This window comes from Phyllopteryx taeniolatus, chromosome 5, assembly GCF_024500385.1.
Source record: "Phyllopteryx taeniolatus isolate TA_2022b chromosome 5, UOR_Ptae_1.2, whole genome shotgun sequence".
NCBI lineage: Eukaryota > Metazoa > Chordata > Actinopteri > Syngnathiformes > Syngnathidae > Phyllopteryx > Phyllopteryx taeniolatus.
Window position 1 is genome coordinate 20,426,197 of NC_084506.1, and position 24,699 is coordinate 20,450,895.

General features: G+C 43.0%; 1 protein-coding gene across 13 annotated transcripts in view; it reads right to left on the bottom strand.

Moving 5' to 3' along the window:
• The window catches only part of kcnq1.2 (potassium voltage-gated channel, KQT-like subfamily, member 1.2), a 192,670-nt gene that overhangs the window by 97,633 nt on the left and 70,338 nt on the right, over positions 1–24,699 (bottom strand). The window contains exon 15 of one of the 13 annotated variants that reach the window (XM_061773595.1): positions 1,467–1,635. The exons of the other annotated variants lie outside the window; for them this stretch is intronic. Coding sequence (XP_061629579.1) covers positions 1,578–1,635 — 58 coding nt within the window. The 3' untranslated portion in view covers positions 1,467–1,577. Of the gene's footprint in view, positions 1–1,466; positions 1,636–24,699 lie in introns of those variants that run through there. 13 annotated transcript variants of the gene reach the window in all.

Below are 24,699 nucleotides of genomic sequence, written 5' to 3' on the forward strand. Positions count from 1 at the left end.
TTATCTCAAGTGAGAAATAGGTTTTGTATGTCGGTGAGTAGCTACATTTAGCATGTGTTGTTAGTGGAAGTTACAAGCCACAGTGTGTTTTTTTGATTAAACTGAAAAAGGCAAAAAAATTATCGATCACAACAAAGTAACAGCATCGGCTCCAGTTACAATTGGTAAAATATTGTACTAACGATAGTATCGCATAGACTATGCAGTATCAGAATCATCTTTATTTGCCAAGTATGTCCCATAAACACACAAGGAATTTGTCTCCGGTAGTTGGAGCCGCTCTAATATGACAACAGTCAGTCAATTGACAGAGAACACTTTTGAGACATAAAGACATTGAGAAAAACAGTCACTGAGCAATAAAGGGTTGCTAGTTATCTGGTAATGCCGGTACAATTTATTATTATTATTATTTTTTTTTTTTTTTTTTTTTGACAATTGTGCAAAAAGATGCAGTCCTCTAGCACTTAGTGTCATGGCCCTGTGTTTCAAATTGTTTTTCTTTGTGTTGCAGTGTCTGGGTGAGCGAAGGTGGGCGTTGACATCGGTGACGCACCTGTCATGCATTGTAATCATCAGCCTTTTTAGGGGGCACCGTGACAGTGTGTGGGCGTCGGAATACTCACTCGTGTTTGCCGCTGTTCTGACCGCTGTCCAAATTTAGGTTCTATACGATTATACCACACGGACCTTTTGTCGTGTCTCCCTGTATGCATGTTTTTGGGATGTGGGAGGAAACCGGAGTGCCCGGAGAAAACCCACGCAGGCACGGGGAGAACATGCAAACTCCACACAGGCGGGGCCGGGGATTGAACCCGGGTCCTCAGAACTGTGAGGCTGACGCTCTAACCAGTCGGCCACCGTGCCGCCTCCCTGCGTTATCTGTTTTTTTTATTCTCTCTGGTTGTGAGTCCCTTTAGTTTCGTATGTCTCGCCAACACATGCTCTGTCATGTAATTAAAGTTGTTCGGACCTCTTACCAAGAGTCTCGTTTTTGGGATCTGCCCTTACGGCATTGCCGTCCGTGACACTTAGAGCAGTTCGAATGACTAATCTCGCAATAGTCTGGTGCAATGACCATGTGCAGAGGGCACCAAAACTTCAAGGAATGTATGCAGTTTAAAGTGACTAGTAGTGCGATAATCTGGGACAATGTTGATTGTGCAAATGTTGCAGATACTCCTCAGTCAGTGTGCAAGTGGGGCAGATGCTACTCTGGCATGAGTGGCCAGTATTGGTCAACAACAGATATGCAAATAGTGTAGCGTGGCGAGACTACTACAGTGAGCGCACGAGTAATATATAATTGGCCCGACAGAAATGTGACAACAAACTCAGACAAAAGAAATTGGCAGCATGTTGCAATGGAATTGTAGGTTAGCTGTTTAAGAGGGAAGAAGCTGTTGGAATGTCTGCTAGTTCTAGTTTGCATTGATCGGTAGCGCCTACCTGAGGGAAGGAGCTGGAAGAGCTGGTGACCGGGATGTGGAGGGTCCGAGAGGATTTTGCACGCTCTTGTCTGAGTTCTGGCAGTGTGCAAGTCCTCAAGGGTGGGTAGCGGGGTACCGACAATCCTTTCAGCAGTTTTGATTGTCCGTTGCAGTCGGAGTTTTTTTGTAGCAGCACCAAACCAGACTGTGATGGAAGAACACAGGACTGATTCGATGACCGCTGTGTAGAACTGCCTCAGCAGCTCCCGTGGTAGGCCATGGTTGACTCAATTCGCAACATTTTGCCAACAAAAACAATAATATCGATGAGATAATGCTCTAATCGAAATATTGTGGGAGAAAACAGCTACCATAGATCACAACAGCAATAAAAGTGAAAAGGGAAAAACTTGTAGAAACACTGTGTTTATTAAAGCATAGTAACACGATCGGCACCATTTGCAATAGTTGGCTACAGTAATGATAATATTACAATTCAGCAATAATCGATATATTGAGGGACAACAGCTATGATATATCCCAATATCAATATAAGTGTAAAAGTTAAAACTTGTAGAAATTAAACCAAAGTGGTGATGGTCCTCTCCTTTTGTGATATTTTGCTAACAATGATAATAATGCGTTACAACATATATGTGATAATCCATATATTGGAGGTGAAAACATCTGCAGTGCAAAACTTGTAGAAACGGTTTATTATAACAAAGTAATGCCAGTCATCTCTAATCATGATATTGTGCCAGCAATAATGATAATAATACGATAAAAATGCCTACATGTCATTTTAGTGCAACAATGGCCTGCCTGTGTCTCTTTAATCTCTTTCTCAATGATGCACAGGTGCTATTGAGATAAGGTGACGTGGTGCAATTACGTGTGTGTGTACGTACGTGTGTGTATCACTTGGCCTCAACATATGTGTGCGTGTGTGTGTGTGTGTGTGTGCGTATTGATGCACAAGGGGGCCCTCAGTGGGCCACTGTGAGTGAGGGCTAATTAAGTGAAAGGCAGATGACAATGAACAAGGGCCTGCCATAGGCCAAGACATCACTCAGGCCTGCTATAATGAACACCTCCCCCACTACAGGTGTGCTGATGACCCTCTCTTACACACACAAACACACACGCTCACATGATTTTCTTGATACAGGGATGTTAACAGAAAGGGTTACACCCCCATTTGTTGCAGGGGATACGTTCCAGCTAGACACTAAAGAATATCGGAGACGTTTTATCGTTGTTGTTGCTGTCAAATCGGCACTATTGTTGTTGTTGTCACTAACGTCCCATGTGGATCATTCTGCTGAACAGTGAAAAGTCTAACATAAAGGCAAACTCCAACCTTTCAACTTTACAAATTAAGTCCAGACACTGACTCGCTCCACCCCACACCCATCTTCAAAGAATGATTAAACGTCACCGCTTCACATCCGGGTAACGTGCCGGGTCGAGTTGCAGGGACCAGGCCTGGAGCACGACTGCTACCCACATTGTACAGTGTATCCTTTAAAAAATAATAATAATAATTTTTTTAAAAATGTAAAAAGCCAATGCCACAGTGACCAGATTATTTCTGACAAGAAAACACCATGTCCTGCTTTATTTCCTGGAGGACAATTTGTGTGAGCTAACAAGTGTAATGGAAAAGATCCGGAGCGCAGTGTAAGCTCGTCCAAGTTTTCCTGTCACGGCTGTAGCCATCCTTGACAAAAAAAACCAAGACTGAACTGTGATGAGCTTGAAGCTCGCATGATCCCAAATGAGCGCAATCATGACATCATGACACCTGCAGCCAAAACAAAATGAGCACACCGCTCTTTTGAGTAGTGCGACATCGGGTAATTAGCGTCCACATCCTGAGGAGGAAGTGACTCTTTTCCTCTCGGCTACACCTCTCTCTCACACTCACACACACACACACACACACACACACACACACACACACAATGCTTGAGCTTGTTTACTTTGACCCTGATCATAATAACAATCCATAAGTGAAAATCTATATATCGAGGCCATATAGTTTTTATATAGTTAAAGCCTTAAAATAGTCCCCCTTACACTTTAGATAAATTTTTATTTATTGAAACACATTTCTGTGAGGTGTTTTACTTGGCTCCAGAGGTAGTATCAAAGGCTGAGGCTGTGTGAAGCTGGCTTTGTCTTGAACTTGAAGCAGAACATGACCTTGGCAGATGTAATGAGATGAACGCAAGAAATGAGACAGAAGAAGAGTGTGAAGAGATATAGCGCCCCCTACAGAGTGAGAAGAGGAAAAGTTGCAGAGCAATGAACAACAACAAAAAAAAAGCACGGACAAAAATTCTTGCTCGCTGAACTGAGAGCTCGTGAAATACACCAAAGCCTTGCGTCCTGATCTTTTGTGCATATTTTTCTTGAAACAACCTCAAGGGCATGATGTAGTCTCTTGTACAGTATTTAGGAAGTTCCCGACAAAATATATTGAATTAAACAAAAAAAAAATACTACAGGTTGGACTTAGTTTGCAACATCTACAAACATGTATCAGCTCAGGTACGGGCTCCAAAAATAAATACAAGCACACATGGGCCTCATAACAATTAACTCTAAGCAAAGGAATGGAAGAAGCAACACGGAGGGAAATAATAGTGCAATAAATCCCAGCTGCTCTGGGAGTGGAGGAGGAGGAAGAAAACAAGAGGAAGATGGCTGCTGGAACCAGTGGTAATGGTGTGATTAATTCTGTATGTTTATTTGAGTTTGTCACAATGACAAAGGGGGGGCTGACAGGTGCGTAAAGCCCATCCAAGTGCACACGCTGCATGGATGATGGCTAGCAGATGAAGCTCCCCTTCCAGCAAATGGAGACCACTAGGCTGACCTCTTTTATTTAATTTTCAAAATGGGACAAATATATATATATACACCGAACAAAAATATAAACGCAACACTTTTGTTTTTGCTACCATTTTTCGTGAGCTGGACTCCAAGATTTAAACCTTTTTCTCCATACACAAAAGGCCATTTCCCTCAAATATTGTTCACAAATCTGTCTAAAGCTGTGTTAGTGAGCATTTCTCCTTTGTCGAGGTAATACATCCCACCTCACAGGTGTGGCATATCAAGATGCTGATTAGACAGCATGAATATTGCACAGGTGTGCCTTAGGCTGGTCACTCTGAAATGTGCAGTTTTGCTTTATTGTGGAGGTCTGGGGGGGGGGGTCATAAAACCAGTCAGTATCTGGTGTGACCACCATTTGGCTCACGCAGTGCAACACATCTCCTTCCCACAGAGTTGATCAGGTCTGTGTTATGTTGGTCCACTTCTCTTCAATGGCTGTGCGAAGTTCCTGGATATTGGCAAGAACTGGAACACGCTGTCGTATACGCCGATCCAGAGCTTCCCAAACATGCTCAATGGGTTACAAGAACTGGGATGTTTTCAGCTTCCCGGAATTGTGTACAGATCCTTGCAACATGTGGCCGTGCATTATCATGCTGCAACATGCGGTGATGGTCGTTGATGAATGGCACAACAATGGACCTCAGGATCTCGTCACGGTATATCTGTGCATTCAAAATGCCGTCAATAAAATGCACCTGTGTTCGTTGCCTGTAACATACGCCTGCCCAGACCATAACCCCACTGCCAACATGGGCCACTCGATCCACAACGTTGACATCAGTAAACCGCTCACCCCCATAACGCCACATACGCTGTCTGCCATCTGCCCTGAACAGTGAACACCGGGATTCATCCGCGAAGATAACACCTCTCCAACGTGCCAGACTCCATCGAATGTGAGCATTCGCCCACTCAAGTCGGTTACGACAACGAACTGCAGTCAGATTGAGACCCCAATGAGGACGACGAGCATGCAGATGAGCTTCCCTGAGACGGTTTTTGACAGTTTGTGCGGAAAGTCTTTGGTTATGCAAGCCGATTGTTGCAGCAGCTGTCCGGGTGGCTGGTCTCAGACCATCTTGGAGGTGAACATGCTGGATGTGGAGGTCCTGGGCCGGTGTGGTTACACGTGGTCTGCGGTTGTGAGCCCGGTTGGATGTACTGCCAAATTGTCTGAAACGCCTTTGGAGACGGCTTATGGTAGAGAAATGAACATTCAATTCACAGGCAACAGCTCTGGTGGACATTCCTGCAGTCAGCATGCCAATTGCACGCTCGCTCAGAACTTGTGACATCTGTGGCATTGTGCTGTGTGATAAAACTGCCCATTTCAGGGTGGCTTTTTATTGTGGCCAGTCTATGGCACACCTGTGCAATAATCATGCTGTCTAATAAGCATCTTGATATGCCACACCTGTGAGATGGGATGGATTATCTCGACAAAGGAGAAATGCTCACTAACACAGATTTAGACAGATTTGTGAACAATATTTGAGGGAAATGGCCTTTTGTGTATGTCGAAAAAGCTTTAGTGTCTTGGTGTCCAGCTCATGAAAAATGGGAGCAAAAACAAAAGTTTATATTTTTGTTCAGTGTACATACATAAATTATCATTAATTATTATTGATATATGTGATTTGCAGTGATCTGTAGCAAAAATAAAGATGAGGTTGAAACTGTTGCCGACTAGTTAGCATTTTTTTCAAATCAAGAGGGCCTGTCAAAAACAAGCAGGAAGGAAAGTACCAAAGCCCCTTCCACATAAACAAAGTGACTCTCTGCAATGACTAGAAACATCTCAAGACCAAACACCTCCAGTCGTGTGCGTTTGGTTGTAGAGTTGTCGTGTCCATAAAGTCAACCTGCTATCAAGTTTTTGTGACTGAGAGCGGTGGGAGCAGAGCTTCGCTCCCAATGTCGCAAGCCCCGCGATTTAATCTCCTAATAGCGAGCTTAAATGTCCAAATGCAAGACATGTGTGGCACTTTTCGCTTTGGTTCGCTCGCTCCCATCACCGCACAGCGCAAACTCCCAGGGCAGAGGAAGCGAAGCGTTCATGCCAGTTTAGTTTGACGCTAATCAGCCACGACGGCATAAGCAGCCGTTGGTCGATGATCGTTGCGGAAAACGGGGAAAAAAAAAGAGAAATGTGTTTTTTTTTAAAGCCTGAACGTGAGATAGCAAATAAACATTGATATTCAAGAGAGATTCCATGTGGTGCTCCACACACACACACTAATAAACCCTGGCAGCGTTGGTGGCGGCAGTTCGCAGGCTCTCCCACACATCGAGGGCCGCAGCTTCGTCGCAGTGGCAGTAATGCGGCTGAGATCGGAAAAGCGGGGATTTGCCTAAAAGCAACAAGGCCAGTGGAGAGCCGCTTCCTGCACACAATGATATGGATCCTCTACCCCACTGTTTCCCAACCTCTCGAGCCAAGCCACGTATTTTACATTGGAAAAATCTCACCTCACACCAAACGCGTCACAAATGTAATGTATAAATACTAAAATAACGATATCGTCTCAATTCGCTCAAAAATATGCTTATTCAGTGTGAAATATGGGCCAATAGTTCAACACAAAGCTATTATTCTGTTGTATGAAGGGCAACAGGTGGATATAAGGGTTAATTTTATCTTCTGACATCCAGTGGAAGAACATTTAATTGTTTTGCCTATCACTATATGTCGCTGGCATAGATAGATGAACAAAGATACATTATTTGTAGTAAAATTTCAACTCAATAAAGCAAAATTGGATAATTTCCCACAGCACACGAATGTGCAACAGCACGGTGGTTGGGAATCACTGCTTTACCGTCTGTCACTATGGAGGCCACAGTGTCACAACACATCTCATTAACTGACTTTTGTGTTTGTCTTTTTTAGATTTTTTTTTAGTTATAGAACTATACACAAATACTACATAGACCAGTGATTATCAGTGTGGTAGTGGTATACGGCTCCCTCTAATGTTAAGAATTATTGCCTCAGTACAGGTCAGTTTTAAAAGTAATACATTTGCATTTAATCTTTAAGAACTCTTTGTTTTTTTGCATTTATAATACAACTTTAGATTTTTGTGTGCAATACATTTTAATTAAATCAATTTAAAAAAATTCTATATTTAAAGCTATAATCCATGATTTCCGTCGACCCCCGCTGCTGGAATTCAGCATTACAACAAAGCCTAGGTCGCGTCGATGACGTAGCCTGTGCCGACTGTCCCCGTCTCCCCACTCCTCTGAGGTGAATAAACACCGTGCAATAAAGCTGTTGAACTTCATGAGCCGTGAGGTAAATAAAACGGGTGGAAAAAAAGTCTCAAAAGTTCAAGATCCAACGTACATGTACGTTGTCTAACCACTGCGGTGTTACAGTACCTTTTTGTTCATGTAGAGCATAAGTGTCAAACTCAAGGCCCGGGGGCCAGATCCGGCCCGCCACATCACTTTATGTGGCCCGCAAAAGCAAATGATGAGCATCAGATGCCATGGTTCTTGCTCAAATCTGTACCAACATTTCTAATTCTTATATGTAATAAATAATAAACAGTAATGTTGAGAGATTGTATTTTTTTCGTTACCAAACCCCTTTTTACAGTACCTTGAACAAGAGTTGAAAAAACTGTTATACTTGTCTTCTGATTTGAAAATCCATCCATCCATCCATTTTCTGAGCCGCTTCTCCTCACTAGGGTCGCGGGCGTGCTGGAGCCGATCCCAGCTGTCATCGGGCAGGAGGCAGGGTACACCCTGAACTGGTTGCCAGCCAATCGCAGGGCACATACAAACAAACAACCAACCAGTCGCACTCACATTCACACCTACGGGCAATTTAGAGTCTCCAATTAATGCATGTTTTTGGGATGTGGGAGAAAACCGGAGAAAACCCACGCAGGCACGGGGAGAACATGCAAACTCCACACAGGCGGGACCGGGGATTGAACCCGAGTCCTTAGAACTGTGAGGCTGACGCTCTAACCAGTCGTCCACCGTGCCGCCTGATTTGAAAATGTATCTTTCAATTTGTTGTGTATATGTAATAATGTGATTAGGCGATTAAACATTTATATGGTTTCACTTTCATAATGGCCCTCTGAGGGAAATTGTAACTACAATTTGGCCCGTGACAAAAATGAGTTTGACACCCCTGATGTAGAGTCACGTGCAAATTTCCGGGTTACCCGCCAAACCATTCAAATACTGTATATTATAAAGTATACATATTATTGTGTTTTACAACAATACGTAACTACATTTATAATGTACATCTGGATAAAAAAGCTAAGCTTGAGGCCAGAATGTATTCGGAGGGTATACGTGTGTACTTCTTAGCAACTCTTCAAATAACTCTTCAAATACCATATCACGCGCTCCTCCTGTTCATGTAGCAACCCACTTCTTCCTTAAGTATTAATCTATGTTTTTATGGTTTAATAAATCTGATCTAGTACAAAAATGTATGTGCAGCATCAAACGCACATCCACATATGCAACCAGATCGCTCAATGTGCGGGGGGAATCGCGAGACTGTCACTTGACACGTTTTCGCCAGTCATTCGAAGCTTGTCTTTTCCCCGTGTCGATCATGCTTTTCATGTCACATCTCCAGATCTCAGCTGTATGTCACCGGGGATCGATGTCCAAAGGCAGATAAGGAAGGAAGTCGGCACAGGGAAAGGAAGCAGCATTACGACGCTCATTTATAATCAAGTGGATAAAAGTTCATCTCACATTGCTGCATCACTAGCAAGTTAACTTCCACACAGGTTAAAAGAAATGAGATAAGGATCAATTAAAGCAAGGAAATCATAGGGAGGAGAGAATTGCTGCTCAGCACACATGACCACCCACGCAGCTGTTGGCAGCCAAAGGGTTTCTCAAAAAAAGGTAGGTGGTTCTATTTTTTTTGTTTTTTTATTGTTTTCATTTACACAGTAATTATTGCATGATTATTTTATACTACATAAACACAAAATAAGATTTTTAGTGAACTTTTTACAACTGCCCATAGTGCTCGGCAAAATGTCTCATTTCCGTGCCCCCATTTCCGCTACGTCATTTGCGGTGCACTGCTAACTGGACCAGCGCAGGATTGTATACGGTAGACACTAAATGAAAACAAAATAAAATAAAATATTGAAAAATACAGCAAGATGTTAGAGGAGCTGACAGGCTTAATCAGCATTGTGTCATCTCCTCTATTAGTGCCTCGGATGGAAATTACTTTATTTTATTTATTTTTTTTAAACAAAACTTAATTGTGGATTGCAGGTTTAAGCACATAATTAATGTTCATACTTTCCAGGAATTAAAAACTGTCTGATTATTTTTATGAAAGCGTACACATTATTGTATTTTAATCTTGGTCATGATGGTGGTACTTAGAGAGATAAGTACCGTATATTTCTAGGTGGTAAGAAGCACTGACAGATGATACGCATGCAATTTTGTGAAGGGGTGGAGAACGGAAGACGCTATTCAAATTCAACCCAAAAGAGCATTAACAATGCAAATTATCACATATCTTTCACCAAAAATCGTTATAGTGTAACCAAGTAACCCATGTGCCCATGTGTCCTTGCCTCTTCTCAGCCAGGATTACCCAGTGATAACAATCTGCTGTGGTCACAGCCGGCGACAATCCCCTCAACCCTGGTAGGTGGTTTTGCACAGCGTGTGACCGGATGAACTCCTTTTTGTCGCCGACAACAGGAACGATCAGGCGAGCGGAGAGAGACTGACGTATGGGAATGAGGACCGGAAGTGGGGATATGGCGTTCACTGCTTCCACCTGAACAACTGTGGGAGAGTTTTATAGCTGTCAATGTGATAGCTAACTCGCATACAACTGGAGGATAAGACATTTGACTGTGGAACCTCCTGAAACTGAAAACACAAAGTAGATTGGCATAACCATGAAAGGTTATGGAACACATTTATGATCTGTGGATAAAGCATAACAACTTTTGACACCAAAATATAAAAGAGGAGGTCATCGCTTTACAACAGAGTTCCATTTCTTGTGGTGGCTGCATAATCTGCATTTGAAATTGAACCGCTAATCTATGCTAATGCAAGAATAAAGTCAGTTACAGTAAATATTTGTATGAAAAACACCGACTGGTTAGCACATCTGCCTCACAGTTCTGAAGACCCGTGTTCAAATCCAGCCTCGTCTGTGAGGAGTTTGCATGTTCTCGTCGTGCCTGCGTGGGTTTTCTCCAGGTACTCCGGTTTCCTCCCACATCCCAAAAACATGCGTGGTAGGTTAAGTGAAGACTCTAAATTGCCCGTACGGATGAATGTGAGTGTGAATGGTCGTTTGTTTATATGTGCCCTGCGATTGGATGGCGACCAGCCCGCTTCTCGCCCGAAGATAGCTGGGATAGGCTCCAGCACCCAAGTGAGGATGAACGGTACGGAAACTGGATGGATGGACACTTTTAGGCCATTGATATAGCCTACAGTAAAGCAGTCATATAAAAAACATGAGCCGTCTATAAATTAGGTAATTGTGCACCATTTGTAACTTTGAAACCTCGTATCTCTGTACCATAAACTGTAGACCCTCTACAGTATATGACCACATTTCTCAGACTAATGCCAATGGTGATAATATAATAATAATATAATAAAGTACAGTAACTATCATTAATAACGAGGTACAGGTAAGTCAGTCTGAAAATTCCACGAATGGCAAAAAGCAAACGATTCATTCAGGGCCAAGCACAGAAAGTTGGAACTGGTTCCTAGGGAAACCACACCACGTCATTGTCCATGGTGGCTCTCGTGATGATGATCAGCAGTTCATGAGCTTGACCAGAGAACACCACTTTCTATCCAGCCATCCATTTTCTTTATCGCATTGTCACACACACATTCACACCATCACCGAGTGGAAAGTCAGGGTTGTGAACCACTATAACATCAGTGACACGTTGGCTTTCGATTGCATGATTCAGAAAACATTTACTTCTGCTATGTGATACTGTAAACAGTTAAACTGGATCTGAGTTCATGCGTGATGACAAACATGTAGGTTGACCAGTGACTCTATGGAGGCTTAACTGATGAACCTCACCAATCATTAGTATTGTTTGTGATGACTGACATGTAAACGGGCCAATAAATGCATAAATACTTTCATCACCAGACAATGACAGTTGAGTTTTAAAGACAGGGATTGTGCAACAAGGTGAAGCCTTGTGCAAAAGACAAACCACAGCGCCACGATTTAACCTCCAAAAAATTTCACAAAAAGGCACCTCATCATCCGATCTAAATTATTAACTAATAGAATAATGATGCTAAATGTCCTCCTGAGCATTTCTCTTTGGAGAGAAGAACATCCTGGATTTAGATTAACACTCACCGAGTAGCTGATTGACGTATGCAGCCCCTCTTCTGTTGATCTCGGACGTTCATTAAGGATGTGGTCTGGTGATAAACAGTTGAGGTTAGAAGCGCAGCCAAGAGCCCAACTGCTGCACTTCCTGCCTCTGCACTTGTGTTTTCATTGTTGGCCTTTTGATTGCACTTTTTGGAAGCCCCTGTGATGCACTGTTGAGGGCATGTGCACGTGTTTTTTTTTGCGGCACTGGACGCATTCAGGTTTTGGAGCAGGGTTCACGGAAGACTGCCGAGGCTCTGTATTGCTATTGTGTCTGAGTGGAAAGCCCCAACACAATAGCGGGTGGGGGGTGCTTCAGTTGGCCACGCTGTCAGTTTGCCACAAAGCAATGAGTGTGCCAAATGTTGACATAAGCACAGTCATTATTCTACTGTCAGTCAGTAGTATAAAAAAAATAAAATAATAATGATTGGCATGTGAACTGACCAATGTTTGCATGAAGAATAAGTCACTGACATGACTGACCAATGATTGACTTGTATACATGCCAACATTTAATTCTTCAATTTTCAAGTTTTTCAATTTAATGATGAATGATTCAGGACATTATTTCAAATTTACAGGGCAGCTGTGGCCCAATGGTTAAGATCATCGCCTGCCACCCTGGGGGACCTAGGTTCAAGACCCCGACTGGACCATCCGCCAACATCGCCCGGACTCACGGCTGTGGTATCCTTGAGCAAGACACTGATACCCCGAAATGCTCCCCGGGCGCTTCAGCTGCCCCCTGCTGCAGTGTGTTCCACTAACATGTGTATGTGTTCACTGTGATGGGTTAAATGCAGAGAACAAACTTCGTGTGCATGCATTCATGTTCATGACAATAAAAGGAGATTCTTCTTCTTTACAGTGCAGGAAATGCACAATCATAAATTGATTACCATTCAGTTACTGGTATGGTCCATAACGTCTGTCAAAAAATAGGATCGTTGTTTTCCAAATTAAAAACAGATGTTTGCAAATGACTTATTTTGATTAAATAGAAAGATAATCTAAACAGAAATCTCAACCCTAAGAACCTACAGAAATATGACCTCTAAACGATTAATCGATTATCAAATTAGTTGCTAAGAGTTTTTCTCCAAAATATTATTAGTTGAAGGGGGGTTTGGGCCTTCTGCTGGACAGCCAGGGGCCCCCAAATGCTCTGGGACAATTATTGTCCCCCCCCTCCATCTACGGCCCTTGTTGCTTAAGAGCAACAAATCACTTGACAGTAGACTGCTTGTCTGTGCTGCATCCCTACCTGGGATGTTATCCCTCAGCCTCTTACTGGAAGTCAGCGGCAGGTTTAAGTTCCAATAAATAAACATCACAGGATGCCTGGAGGATTCATAGCCTGAGGGAAGGAACCGGAGGACATTGCACAACTTAGCGTACTACAGCTGCTGGTGTGTTTACAATATACTGCGTGTATTTTTCTTTCGAGACATATTGCATGCAATAAAGCACGAGACCGAATATAAAAGGCGCCAAATGCGAAGCAGCATTGTGAGGAGGAGGTTGTCCCTCAAGTCCCAACCAACATTTCTTCTCTACTGCCTTAAATCAGAAGCAGTGACCTACATTTACAACCTAAATTGTAATGTTTGTTTCAATAAATTTCCGTATATTAATGTATTCCCAACTGTCTATTCTCTTCATTTCATACCATTTCTCTTGGCTGCACTGCTCCCGGTACGTCTATGTACAGTCAGTGAATATAAAAAGTCTACACACCCCTCTTCTATCTATCTATTGCATCTATTTGGCCCATGTAACTTCAACTACGTATTAGCAATGAGACTGTTTCTTTAACCAATCAGATTTCAAATACGCCCCAGAGTGCTCTAACGGAGGTCAGCATTTTTCCTTCCTTTGTCTAATTGGTTGGTTACAGAAAGCCAAGTTCGACTAGCAAAACACGCCTGTAGTGATCTGCACCCAATAATACATTTAATAATCAGCCTTTCTGGTGAGCATGATATATTTAATTTAAATGTTTCTGTCATAATATCATCAAAAGGTTCAGAAAATCTGGAGAAATCACTGCATGTAAGCGGCAAGGCCGAAAACCAACATTGAATGCCCGTGACCTTCGATCCCTCAGGCGGCACTGCATCAAAAACCGACATCAATGTGTAAAGGATATCACCACATGGGCTCAGGAACACTTCAGAAAACCAATGTCAGTAAATACAGTTCCGCGCTACATCCGTAAGTGCAACTTGAAACTCTACTATGCAAAGCAAAAGCCATTCATCAACAACACCCAGAAACGCCGCCGGCTTCTCTGGGCCCGAGCTCATCTAAGATGGACCGATGCAAAGTGGAAAAGTGTGCTGTGGTCCGAGATTACACATTTCAGATTGTTTTGGGAAATTGTGGACGTCGTGTCCTCCGGGCCAAAGAGGAAAAGAACCAGCTGGACTGTTATGGATGCAAAGTTCAAAAGCCAGCATCTGGGTTGTTATGGGGCTGTGTTAGTGCCAATGGCATGGGTAACTTACACATCTGTGAAGGCACCATTAATGCTGAAAGGTACATACAGGTTGGAGAAACATATGCTGCCATCCAAGCAATGTCTTTTTCATGGACGCCGCTGCTTATTTCAGCAAGACAATGCCAAACCACATTCTGCACGTGTTACAACAGCGTGGCTTCATCGTAAAAGAGTGAGGGTACTAGACTGGCCTGCCTGCAGTCCAGACCTGTCTCCCATTGAAAATGTGTGGCGCATTATGAAGCGTAAAATACGACAACGGAGACCCCAGACTGTTGAACAGCTGAAGCTGTACATCAAGCAAGAATGGGAAAGAATTCCACCTACAAAGCTTCAACAATTAGTGTCCTCAGTTCCTAAACGTTTATTGAATGTTGTTAAAAGAAAAGGTGATGTAACACAGTGGTAAACATGACCCTGTCCCAGCTTTTTTGGAACGTGTTGCAGCCATAAAATTCTAAGTTAATGATTATTTGCTAAAAACAATCAAGTTTATCAGTTTGAACATTAAATATCTTGTCTTTGTAGTGTATTCAATTAAATATAGATTAAACATGATTTGCAAATCATTGTATTCTGTTTTTATTTATGTTTAACACAACATCCCAACTTCATTGGAATTGGGGTTGTAAATAAATGATTCTGAACTGCTCCACATGATGTATGTGGCACAGTTACACTAAGTCACATTGCATTTATGTATAGTATTGATGCTTTTTATAACTGCAACATTATGGTCATGTTGGCTAGGTCCCTAGTGAAGGCCCAGGTACCAAATACAGGGCCCGCCACTGCCATTAACACTATGATAGCTTGACGGGGGTTGCGCAGGCATTACTAGTGGTTAGAATCCAATGAAGGGTCTAATTTGAGTGAGTAACACTTTCCCTCCTTCGCAAGGTGCTTCGCTCCACAGCTGCCTGAGTGCAGTTAAAGCTGAGTGGCTTAAACTACTGTGGTGGTGCTGGAATAAATAAGGAGAACATATGTTCCTAGTAAAAGCGCCTTAGTTGCAGATGTAAAAAAATGAAGAACAACACTTTCCTGGGAATTGATGAATCACTATTAAAAGAAACTTGACTCAATGGCGGGCATGACAGCGTGAAAAGAAAAAAACAAAACATGGCTCCAATCTGGTATTAGTTAAGTTCCCTTCAGAGTCTTTGCGTGCACCGTGTGCTTTGGCAGCATCCAAAAGCTCTAAAACTTATTTTAAGAGCTCTTTTCTCAATTCATTTTTGGTTGATGAGTTGGCAAAACTGGATTGGAGTTCATCCTTACGCCTTCAAGGTTCACAGTAAGTCTCTGGAGTTGAGTTTAAAAGCGGTTAGCAAGGACAACTGCACATACAGTATTAACCACTTTTGTGACTGCTAATCAAAAAATATATTGTGTTACTCTTGACAGAAATAAAAATTGCATAGTTATAACTCCTCCCCAAATGTAACTTTACACCCAAGTCAGTTCACATAAAAATAACAATATCGTACAACAACATTATCAAGTCATAGAGGATGAGCTGATGAAGCCTGCTCAGATGAGAGGCGAAAGGTCTTCTAAGACACAATGAACAATCCAGTTGCGAAAGATTTGATGCCCTGAACATACCCCTTATCCACATTAGGGTCGCAGGTGAGCTGGACTCTATCCTACCTGACTTTGGGCGAGAGGCGGGGTACACCGTGGACTGGTCACCAGCCAGTACCAGGGCTCATGTAGACAAACATCCATCCACACTCACATTCACACCCATGGAAAATGTAAAGTTCTCAATAAACCTAACATGCATGTTTTTACAGTGGAAGGGGGTAGGAGCAAGCCGGAATACCTGGAGAAACCCCACATAAGCATGTAGAGAACATGCAAACTCTACAGAGGAGGCAATATTCGAACCCTCAACCTCAACCTGCTGCCTAATTTCATATTTTTATCCATCCATCCATTTTCTGAGCCGCTTCTCCTCACTAGGGTCTCGGGCGTGCTGGAGCCTATCCCAGCCATCATCTTTATATTCAAAATAAAACCTTGTTGCAATACTTTAGGCGCATGTATCTGTCATTATTTATTGACATTGTTTTTAGCAATATTCTGATATTACCAATAACCTGTGAGTAATTCTGGACACTATAATTGTGATCTCAAATTTTCATACTCTTTCATTTCTGGGTTTATACCAGACGTCATGCAAGTGATGTGATAGTGCCCCATGTGATAGTAAACATCCTATTAATAAACCTTTGTTTTAAAAACTCTGCTTGAACGAGCATAGACGCCAGGCTGCCAGCATAAACAGAGCATTTGGTAGACAAAGAGCTGTTGTAACCAGAGCCATGATTATCAAGTGAGCTTTGATTTAATATTAATGAGAATCCAGAGTCACATGAATCACTATCTCTGCTTTCCAGCTGTTTGTGTTTGTGTGTGTGTGTGAGTGTTAGTTGCAAGGGCCCATGCTAGCTGGTACTATTTGCCTCCCTGTTTTTTCCTCCTTTCCAAAGGATTAATCACCCAGATGTTTCCTTGTTTTGCTGTTGGCCCTTTCTCACATTACATATCAAGAAGAAACATCTCTCTCTCCCTCGCTCACTCTCCCGTACAGCAATGTGATTTTTGTTAATGACCTTAGTGAGTAGCGGCAGAGGCCCAGGAAGAAGCAAGATTTCGATTTCACTCGCTGTGATTTCAAGCAGACACATTTAATTAGATTATTATGTTTTTCCAGAGCGCAGCGCGAAAAGACAGTTTGTACTCCTGTGCCGCATGTGCTTTTATTTTGTAAAAGATTACTTCCTGGCATTCAGTCATCGCCCAAGACCTCTGCTGCTTATTTACAGGAAATATCTAGCTACCAATCTTGAATTCTTTATTTATTTTTCCTTCCCATCAGTCATGGTTACATTGGAGACAATGGAAATGTATTTTACATGTGACAATGCATTAAAAAAAATAACAAAAAAACTTTCAGTCCTGTTAGTGGCAGATAACGTCTTGATTAACAGATTTAAAAATGCCAGGATTGAAATTGATACGAGTATTCTACTGTTGCACAGACACAACCTTAGTTTATAACCATTCATAACTGTCAGGAGAAGAGTAATGATTACTGTGAGTGTGCAGCCTTACCATTTAGTGGGATTTCATACAACAAAATGCAGTGTAATTAGGAGAAAATTGACATTTTGTGGGGTTTCTTGGAAAAGCAGAGATTTTAAATAACGAATGTAACAAAAATAAGATTTCCTTACACTGACCACAGGGCCACGTTACGGCAAATACTGTTTTTGTTTTGTGTAAAAGTATAGTGCAATATGTTTCTGCCGTGGGCAACACGACGCACGAGCGATTAGGACTTAAGCCTTATAGTTCGGAGGTTCAGGCTTCGAATCCCGGTTCCGGCCTTAGGCTCCATAGGTGTGAATGCGACTGTGAATGGTTGTTTGTCTATATGTACCCTGTGATTGGCTATAGAAACTAGTCCACGGTGTACCCCCGCCTCTCACGCCACCTGGGATAGGATCCAGCTCACAAGCAAGCCTATAATCAGGACAACTGCTCTCGAACATGTATGGATGAGACAATAAAAACATTTTTAAATTGTTCTCCCCTTCCAAAACAAATTTAAACTTCTTAACACAATTTTGAACAGACTTAAACCATACAATATTTGAACACAAAAAAATTGCTAACATTGTAGTGTGTTAATCTGTGACTTTGAGGCTGTGTGAATGTCTGGGTGCAAGCTGTGGCCGACAGCAGCTCCTGCATGATGTGCTGATTGTTTTACTGCTCTCCCACCACTAAAAAAAAAACTGCTGAAAAGAGCATCAGCAACTGTGGCTATCCATTCCTATATGCGAGGTTATTTTAGTTACCGTATTTTCACGACCATAAGGCGCACTTAAAAGTCTTAAATTTTCTCCAAAATGGACGGGGCGCCTTATAATGCGGCACGGCACGCCTTATAATGCCTTATGTGTGCACCGAGTTCCAACATCTATAAATGTTGTGTCATGAGCGCTCCGCTTGACTTTTTTTTTTTTTTTGAGCATTTCCTGCCGAGACGCCGCTTACACAGAGAAAAAGTGGATGTGGCTGAGGACAGGGGAGGGTGTGTGAAGTAGGACGCTAAAGCTACGCCCCCGCGTCGGGGTGTTTTTTGTTGTTGGTTTTTTTGTACCGCTTGACTGACTGGGAGCATTTCCGGGATGTGCATTGTGCAAAACAACATCGGTTTGGCTAAGGACACCCGAAAACCTACGAAGAGATACGCTTACGAAGCAAGTTTAAACTGCAAGCTATCAGTTACGCGGAGGAACATTGGAATTCAAGATCAACGAATCCATGGTTCGCAAGTGGAGGAAGCAGAAAAACGAAGACGAAGCTGAGTTTCCGCGGGAAAAAAAGAAAAACAAAACGCGGAAACAAGGCGAGGTGGCCCGAGTTGGAAGACCAACTCGAGCAATGGATTAATGAGCAAAGAACAGCCAAGAGAAGCGTCTCAAGTCACCATTCGACTGAATGCAATAACTCGGGGCTTGCCTTCATTCCGGGAGGCTTGACGAACCGCTCGACATCGGTGTAAACAGGGCGTTCAAAGTGAAGTGAGCGGCGTGGGATTCATGGATGACAGATGGCGAACACAGCTTTACTAAGACTAGGAGGCAGCGCCGGGCGAGTTACGCCACAATTTGGAATGGATGGAATGCTTGTTCGAGCTTTCGCACGGCAACGAGACTGACTCGAATTTGGCGTGTTTGATTGAGAACTTGCCCAGCTGTTCATTTCGGATATAGAAGATTAGGACTTTGATGGATTTGTGGATGAGGATTGATAAAAGAATAACGTGAATACATTGTTAAATACGTCAATAAAGTACAACCGAACTCAGTTTTGCTCTCGCTGCCTTTTTAAAAACATTGTTTTAGCGTGCATGCATGCTACCGTATGTTTTAAGCTAGCGTATGTTTTACCATGCCTGCGCCCAATAATACGGTGCGCCTTATGTATGTGTTAAATACAGAAATAGACCCCGTAACTGAGACTGTGCCTTTTAATACGGTGCGCCCTATGGTCGTGAAAATACGGTAGTAAGGATACTGTAAACACATTTAAATTGTTGCTATAAACCATGGATTTTGTTATACATAACTAGATGCAATTCACAACAAAAATAAAATAAATAGATCAATACGTAGGTGAATGGCGACATAGTAGGGGAACACTATTTTCTAAAATATCCTCACTTTCTCCAGACCGGTCCCCACAAAGATATGCAGTATGTACAGCTAGCCAGTGACATTCACACACAGGTAAAATGCAATCCTGTAACCCTACCCTGACCTCTTGACACCTAGGCCGCCCTGTAACACAATCCCAAGCTATTACAGTGTTGCTCGCATATGCACACACATTTACAAAAGACACACCATTAGTGCAGCATCTCTGCTGGCCGCGGCGCAGCACATGCAGGGCCGGTGGTGCTATGACGTCACCAAGCTCCTTTGCTATACAGCCACCGGATGGTGGCCAGGGGCCGACCTTGATAATTAATGGTATCTGTCGATTTGTCCATGAAGAGGGGGCCAGGGGGGCCTCAGATGGCCCCCGACCTAAAACATACAGAAATCCAGCAATTGTGTGGAGGGAGACGAGGGGGTGACTAAGCGAGATGGTAGTGTTACAGCCCCTCTTTGCCTATTCATCCATACAATGAGTTAACTCCCCCAACTCCCACACCACACACCACAATTGTGCTTGCACTCGCTGATAAAGGCCCTCTCTCACTTTCTACATCCCCGGTCCACACCCCCATCTGTAGGTTCGGGTGAGGGAGCGGGGTTGGGGCGGGGTCTGGGTCCGGTGGTTTCGCCACCACGTACCATCCCCTCCCTGTCTTTCAATTGCTATCGCAGACTGAGTTCTTTGAGCCAGCCAAATGGCATGCTCTGGATGAGGATCAGTGGGCACTGCCAACAATGGCAAGGTGTCACGGGATGCGGGCTTGCACGCTACTTAAGCTGCTTGGACTTATGGAAACTGAGCCGCTGGACACGGAAGTAGGGCTATCAGTGACAAATGTCAAGGGGGTGATTACCTCTGGAATCATGACATACATCCAGCAGACACTTCATTAGGGAGACCTAAGTAGTTTTTCAAAAATGATTCATAGTCTAATAGGATAGCCAATTCTCCAGTTGTGTAAAACAACTTAATGCTTAACTTAAGCTTACTATTAATTAGATGTCAAGCAAAAGTGTGCAGAATGCATTTTTGACAATATTCTATCAAAATAAATAAAATAAACCAACTTTAAAGCAGATTTGAACATTCAAAAGAGGAACCCCAAAGAAAAATGTGTGTTGTGTTACAGGTAGAGAGCATTTTGAACACTTGTAAAGCTTGGTGAAATGGGCTTTAAAATCTGTATCTATGGGATGCCTTCAAGGAAGGACGCCTCTCTAGTGGAGATGAAGCCCATCCGCTCTTGCAGTATTGGGACAATTTCATTTGGCTTGGGGGTTGAGTGACCCCCAATTGGAAAAATAACTGATTCTTAACTTTGGCTCAGTTAAACGAGGTCATGATAAACCATAATGGTACCAAACATGTTTGGCTCAACGGCCTGTCCCAAGGATAATGGCCGCCCTTATACATAAGATAAGATGTCACTTGTGAAGTTATATAAATTGTGTGTTGGGTAAACAATTTGATTCTCCACTCTCACAGCCACCGTGTCATGTGTGTTTATTTTCCATAACAGTTGGAATTTTTATAAATACAGCTTTTATTTTTCAACATGAAGCTTATTTAATCACATTTGACTAGGACAGGTACACTGTACTTTCTCAGATATATGATGTAATTTTATGGGGGAACACCCTGTCATAAAATCCAGTCCAAGAGTTGGAGTAGAAATTCTGCCCTTAAAGACAATAATACTAAATAATAATTTAAAAAAATGTGGTGTGGGCAACAGCCGCTCCTGTGCGAGTGTGATCATTCTGTTAATGTGTTTTACTGTTTTCCCGCCGTTCAATAAATGGCTAAAAAGTGCATCCATGACTGTGGCTCTCCATGCCATTCAGATTTTAAGCGATATAATGTAGAGTTCTGCAACAGACAGCTATGTTTCACAAAATAATCCCCGAAATAGTTGGGGCGCGAACGATGAACTGAGATATAGCGGGAGAACCCATTTGATTTAATTACCCCTTGGCGATACGAGGCTCGACAAGAAGAGTGCGAATGTACACAAACACTAGTCCCAGTTCTCAGGGTCTGATGCACATGTGTTTGTGAGTTTTTCCACTGCGGCGCTCCCCGCACGCCAACTCCCATCACCAGGGGTGAGGCAGAGGTGCACGGGACAGGGTGAGGGTGAAAGCGTGGGAGAGAGAGCGAGAGAGCCAAGCCAGGCTCATTCCCACAGGCCAGACTATCCGCAACAAAGACATGCGAGCGGGGGGCGCGGCACCCCCCAGAGGGTGGAGCCCGTGAACGCACACATATATGAATAAACGCACATATGAACAGACACAAATACGTGACAGGGGCCCAAGCCACACCCACAAGATACAGCACCTATGTCATATTTGCGAGGAGGTAACTAATTTATGGCTTCGTCACATGACATTTGAGCCATAAACCACAACACTGCCTACAAGAACATGAAACGTCTGTTTGTTTTCGGTGCTTTATGACTGTGAGATCATCATGATGACAACTCAACTTATCATCAATGCACACAAACAACTTAGGATACAGCCTGTTATGCACTGCTGTAACCCTTTGAAGTATTCAACAGACAACAGGGCCCAAGACTCTTTCTTCAGTTTCTGGTCCATATTGATATGATAACATCAGGTGGTGGTGGTAGATTCTCCCATTCACTGTGAAAACCATTTGAACAAACTTCCAAGCTAGCGAAGGGAGTAACCTTGTCCACATTTACCAGTCCAACAAGTGCACACGTTGTCACAATGTAGCTCAATGTGTGATCCACTTGCACAGTTGTAGTCATGATATTGTGAGCAAACCAGTTCATCTTTTCTGCCATTAGGGCCACGGGAGGGTTAGCTCTATGTTGATGAGGTAAAACCAACTTGAAAAAGTTGCTTGTTGAAGTGATGGTAAAGTGATGATGGTAACTGGCCATGTTGGGCTTCCCAAAACAATTTAAAAGGCCCCAATTGAAAAGCGACACAGGGCGGGGAGTTATTCATTTTAATTAACATTTACATTTACATATGAAACGTTTGAGCTGTCACAGTCATCCAGTATGCTGGTGGTGTACGAGGGAGCTAGCACCCCCCCCCCCCCCCCCCCCCGCTGGTTGCTCATCTTGTGAAGTAAGTGTTTCACCTCCCGTCATTAATCACCCACAACTTTACTATTTAAATACTACATTACCAATATAAGATGCTAAACTTGTCACCGGAAATAAAAAAAAAGCTTATTGCGGAGTTGATGTCACATATCAGCATCATCATCATCCTCAACTTCATAATGAATACATTTGAACCGTTACCCTCCCCACCCAGGGTCTTTTTGGGTGGAAGACCAGCACAATGACTACGAAAACTGCCAACTGGGCATCCAGCAGACTTTGGTGAGTAGCCCATCTGCCAGGGTTTGAACCCTGGTTCATAGTGTTGTAAAACCTGTATAATGACCACGATGCCAAGGAGACTCTCAGCCAGATTGTGGATCCTCCCAACTGGGCATTCCACTTGTGACACCATTTATCACAAACTGGGGAGTAGCAACTTCAGCCTGGATTTGAACCCATGGCTGGAAAAACGTGTACAATGACCGGGACAACAGAGACAGAGATCTACCCCTTCTTGCAGGGCCCATGTGCCCACTCAGGTGCTTCATTACAATCATTGTGGTGCCTCACCCATATCGGAAAGGGGTTGTCCTCCCAAGTGGACATGCCACTTCTAACACCATACTATATGTTTAGGAACTCTAAGGAGTAGTACCTTAAAAAGAACATGGATCTACTGGGTTGAAAAACATCTAACACTAATAACAACACTGGGAATTAGGTATCACTACTTCCCCAAGGGTGCTCCTAAGTAGGTCTCACTCTTCTGATACCATTTGTCATTGAACTCTGGGGACTACCACCCTCATTCTGGATTTGAACCTGGGTTGATAGGGTTGAAAAACCTGTATACTGACCGCGACAGCGATGAGACTCTTTGGCCAGTGGGCAAGATTTATACAGTACAAGCACCTCATTCCAGTCATCCGAGTGCATCACACATTTGCTGTCTATCGCACACCTGTCCCTCAGATCCTCCCAACTGGGCATCCCACTTCTGATACCATTTGTCACAGAACTCCAGGGAGTAGCACCTGCAAACCATGTCTATAGAATAAAATAAGGTAATACTTAATTGATTCCCAAAGGGGAAATAAAAAATAACAGGCAAAAACACTAAAGATCCAGGCCGCAAGGCATGTTGCTCAAATTCGGGAAATGTCAGTATTCACAGCACATTCTTGTCAGAGCCACACTTTGAACATAAGCCGCAAAGAAAGATTTGTTCAACCTGATGGCACTGTATCACACACCTTCGACAAGCAGGTGGGTAACATCGACTGGCTCCTTGTAAGGCCTAATTCAATTAAATGGTTGGAGACATGATGTAATTTTACCCGTAGAACCACTTAAGCAAAGGATTGACCTTGAACTCTAATTGCTTCTTTGTGTCTTATGAGGTTATCTTTATTTGATACAGTATATTGGGTGGTTCATTCATTCCCTTATTGTTCTACAGGAGCTCCTGTGTTCGTCTTTGTACATTAAAGGTTAACAGGTCTTGCCTAAGCAAACAAAGATAACTCCAGTGAATAGCTAGTGTGAATGTTTGCACAAAAGGCTGGTCTTATCTTCAGCCTGCAGGCTATGATATTGTCACTGCACGTGAGCTGATGACAGACCACAGCTTTTATTTTGGTCATTTGTGATGTGACAAACTATATGGAGGTACTGGGATATACTTGGAACTACTCAGAGAGAGGACAAAAGGATACTGTCGCCAGGTAAGATCATATAAGGTTGAGGGGCAAGAGGCAAGGACTATGTCAGGAAAAGGTTGTTTTATTTTACAGAGATTCCCAACCTATTTGTTCTACTAGATGGAAAGAGCAATAACGAGATGGTGGAGAGGAAAGGAGACTCTAAATTTGTATAAGGTCTCAGGCATCACTCAGACCTACAGGCTTTGACAATTGGAGGCAATAAAGGGGCGAGGCCTGGCGGCAGCTCAATTAACCACTACTGGGGAAGGAGGGGCGTTGGGGGGGCATAGACCAGGAGTCTGGCCTCTATGGAGGAGCAACAAGAGAGCTGCAGAGAGGGGGAGGTCTGGCAATTTGTTCAGCTGTCTGTCTGTCACAGACTTGGCTGGTTTGTCTCACTGTCATCCTCAGGGTAAGTTTTGACTTGA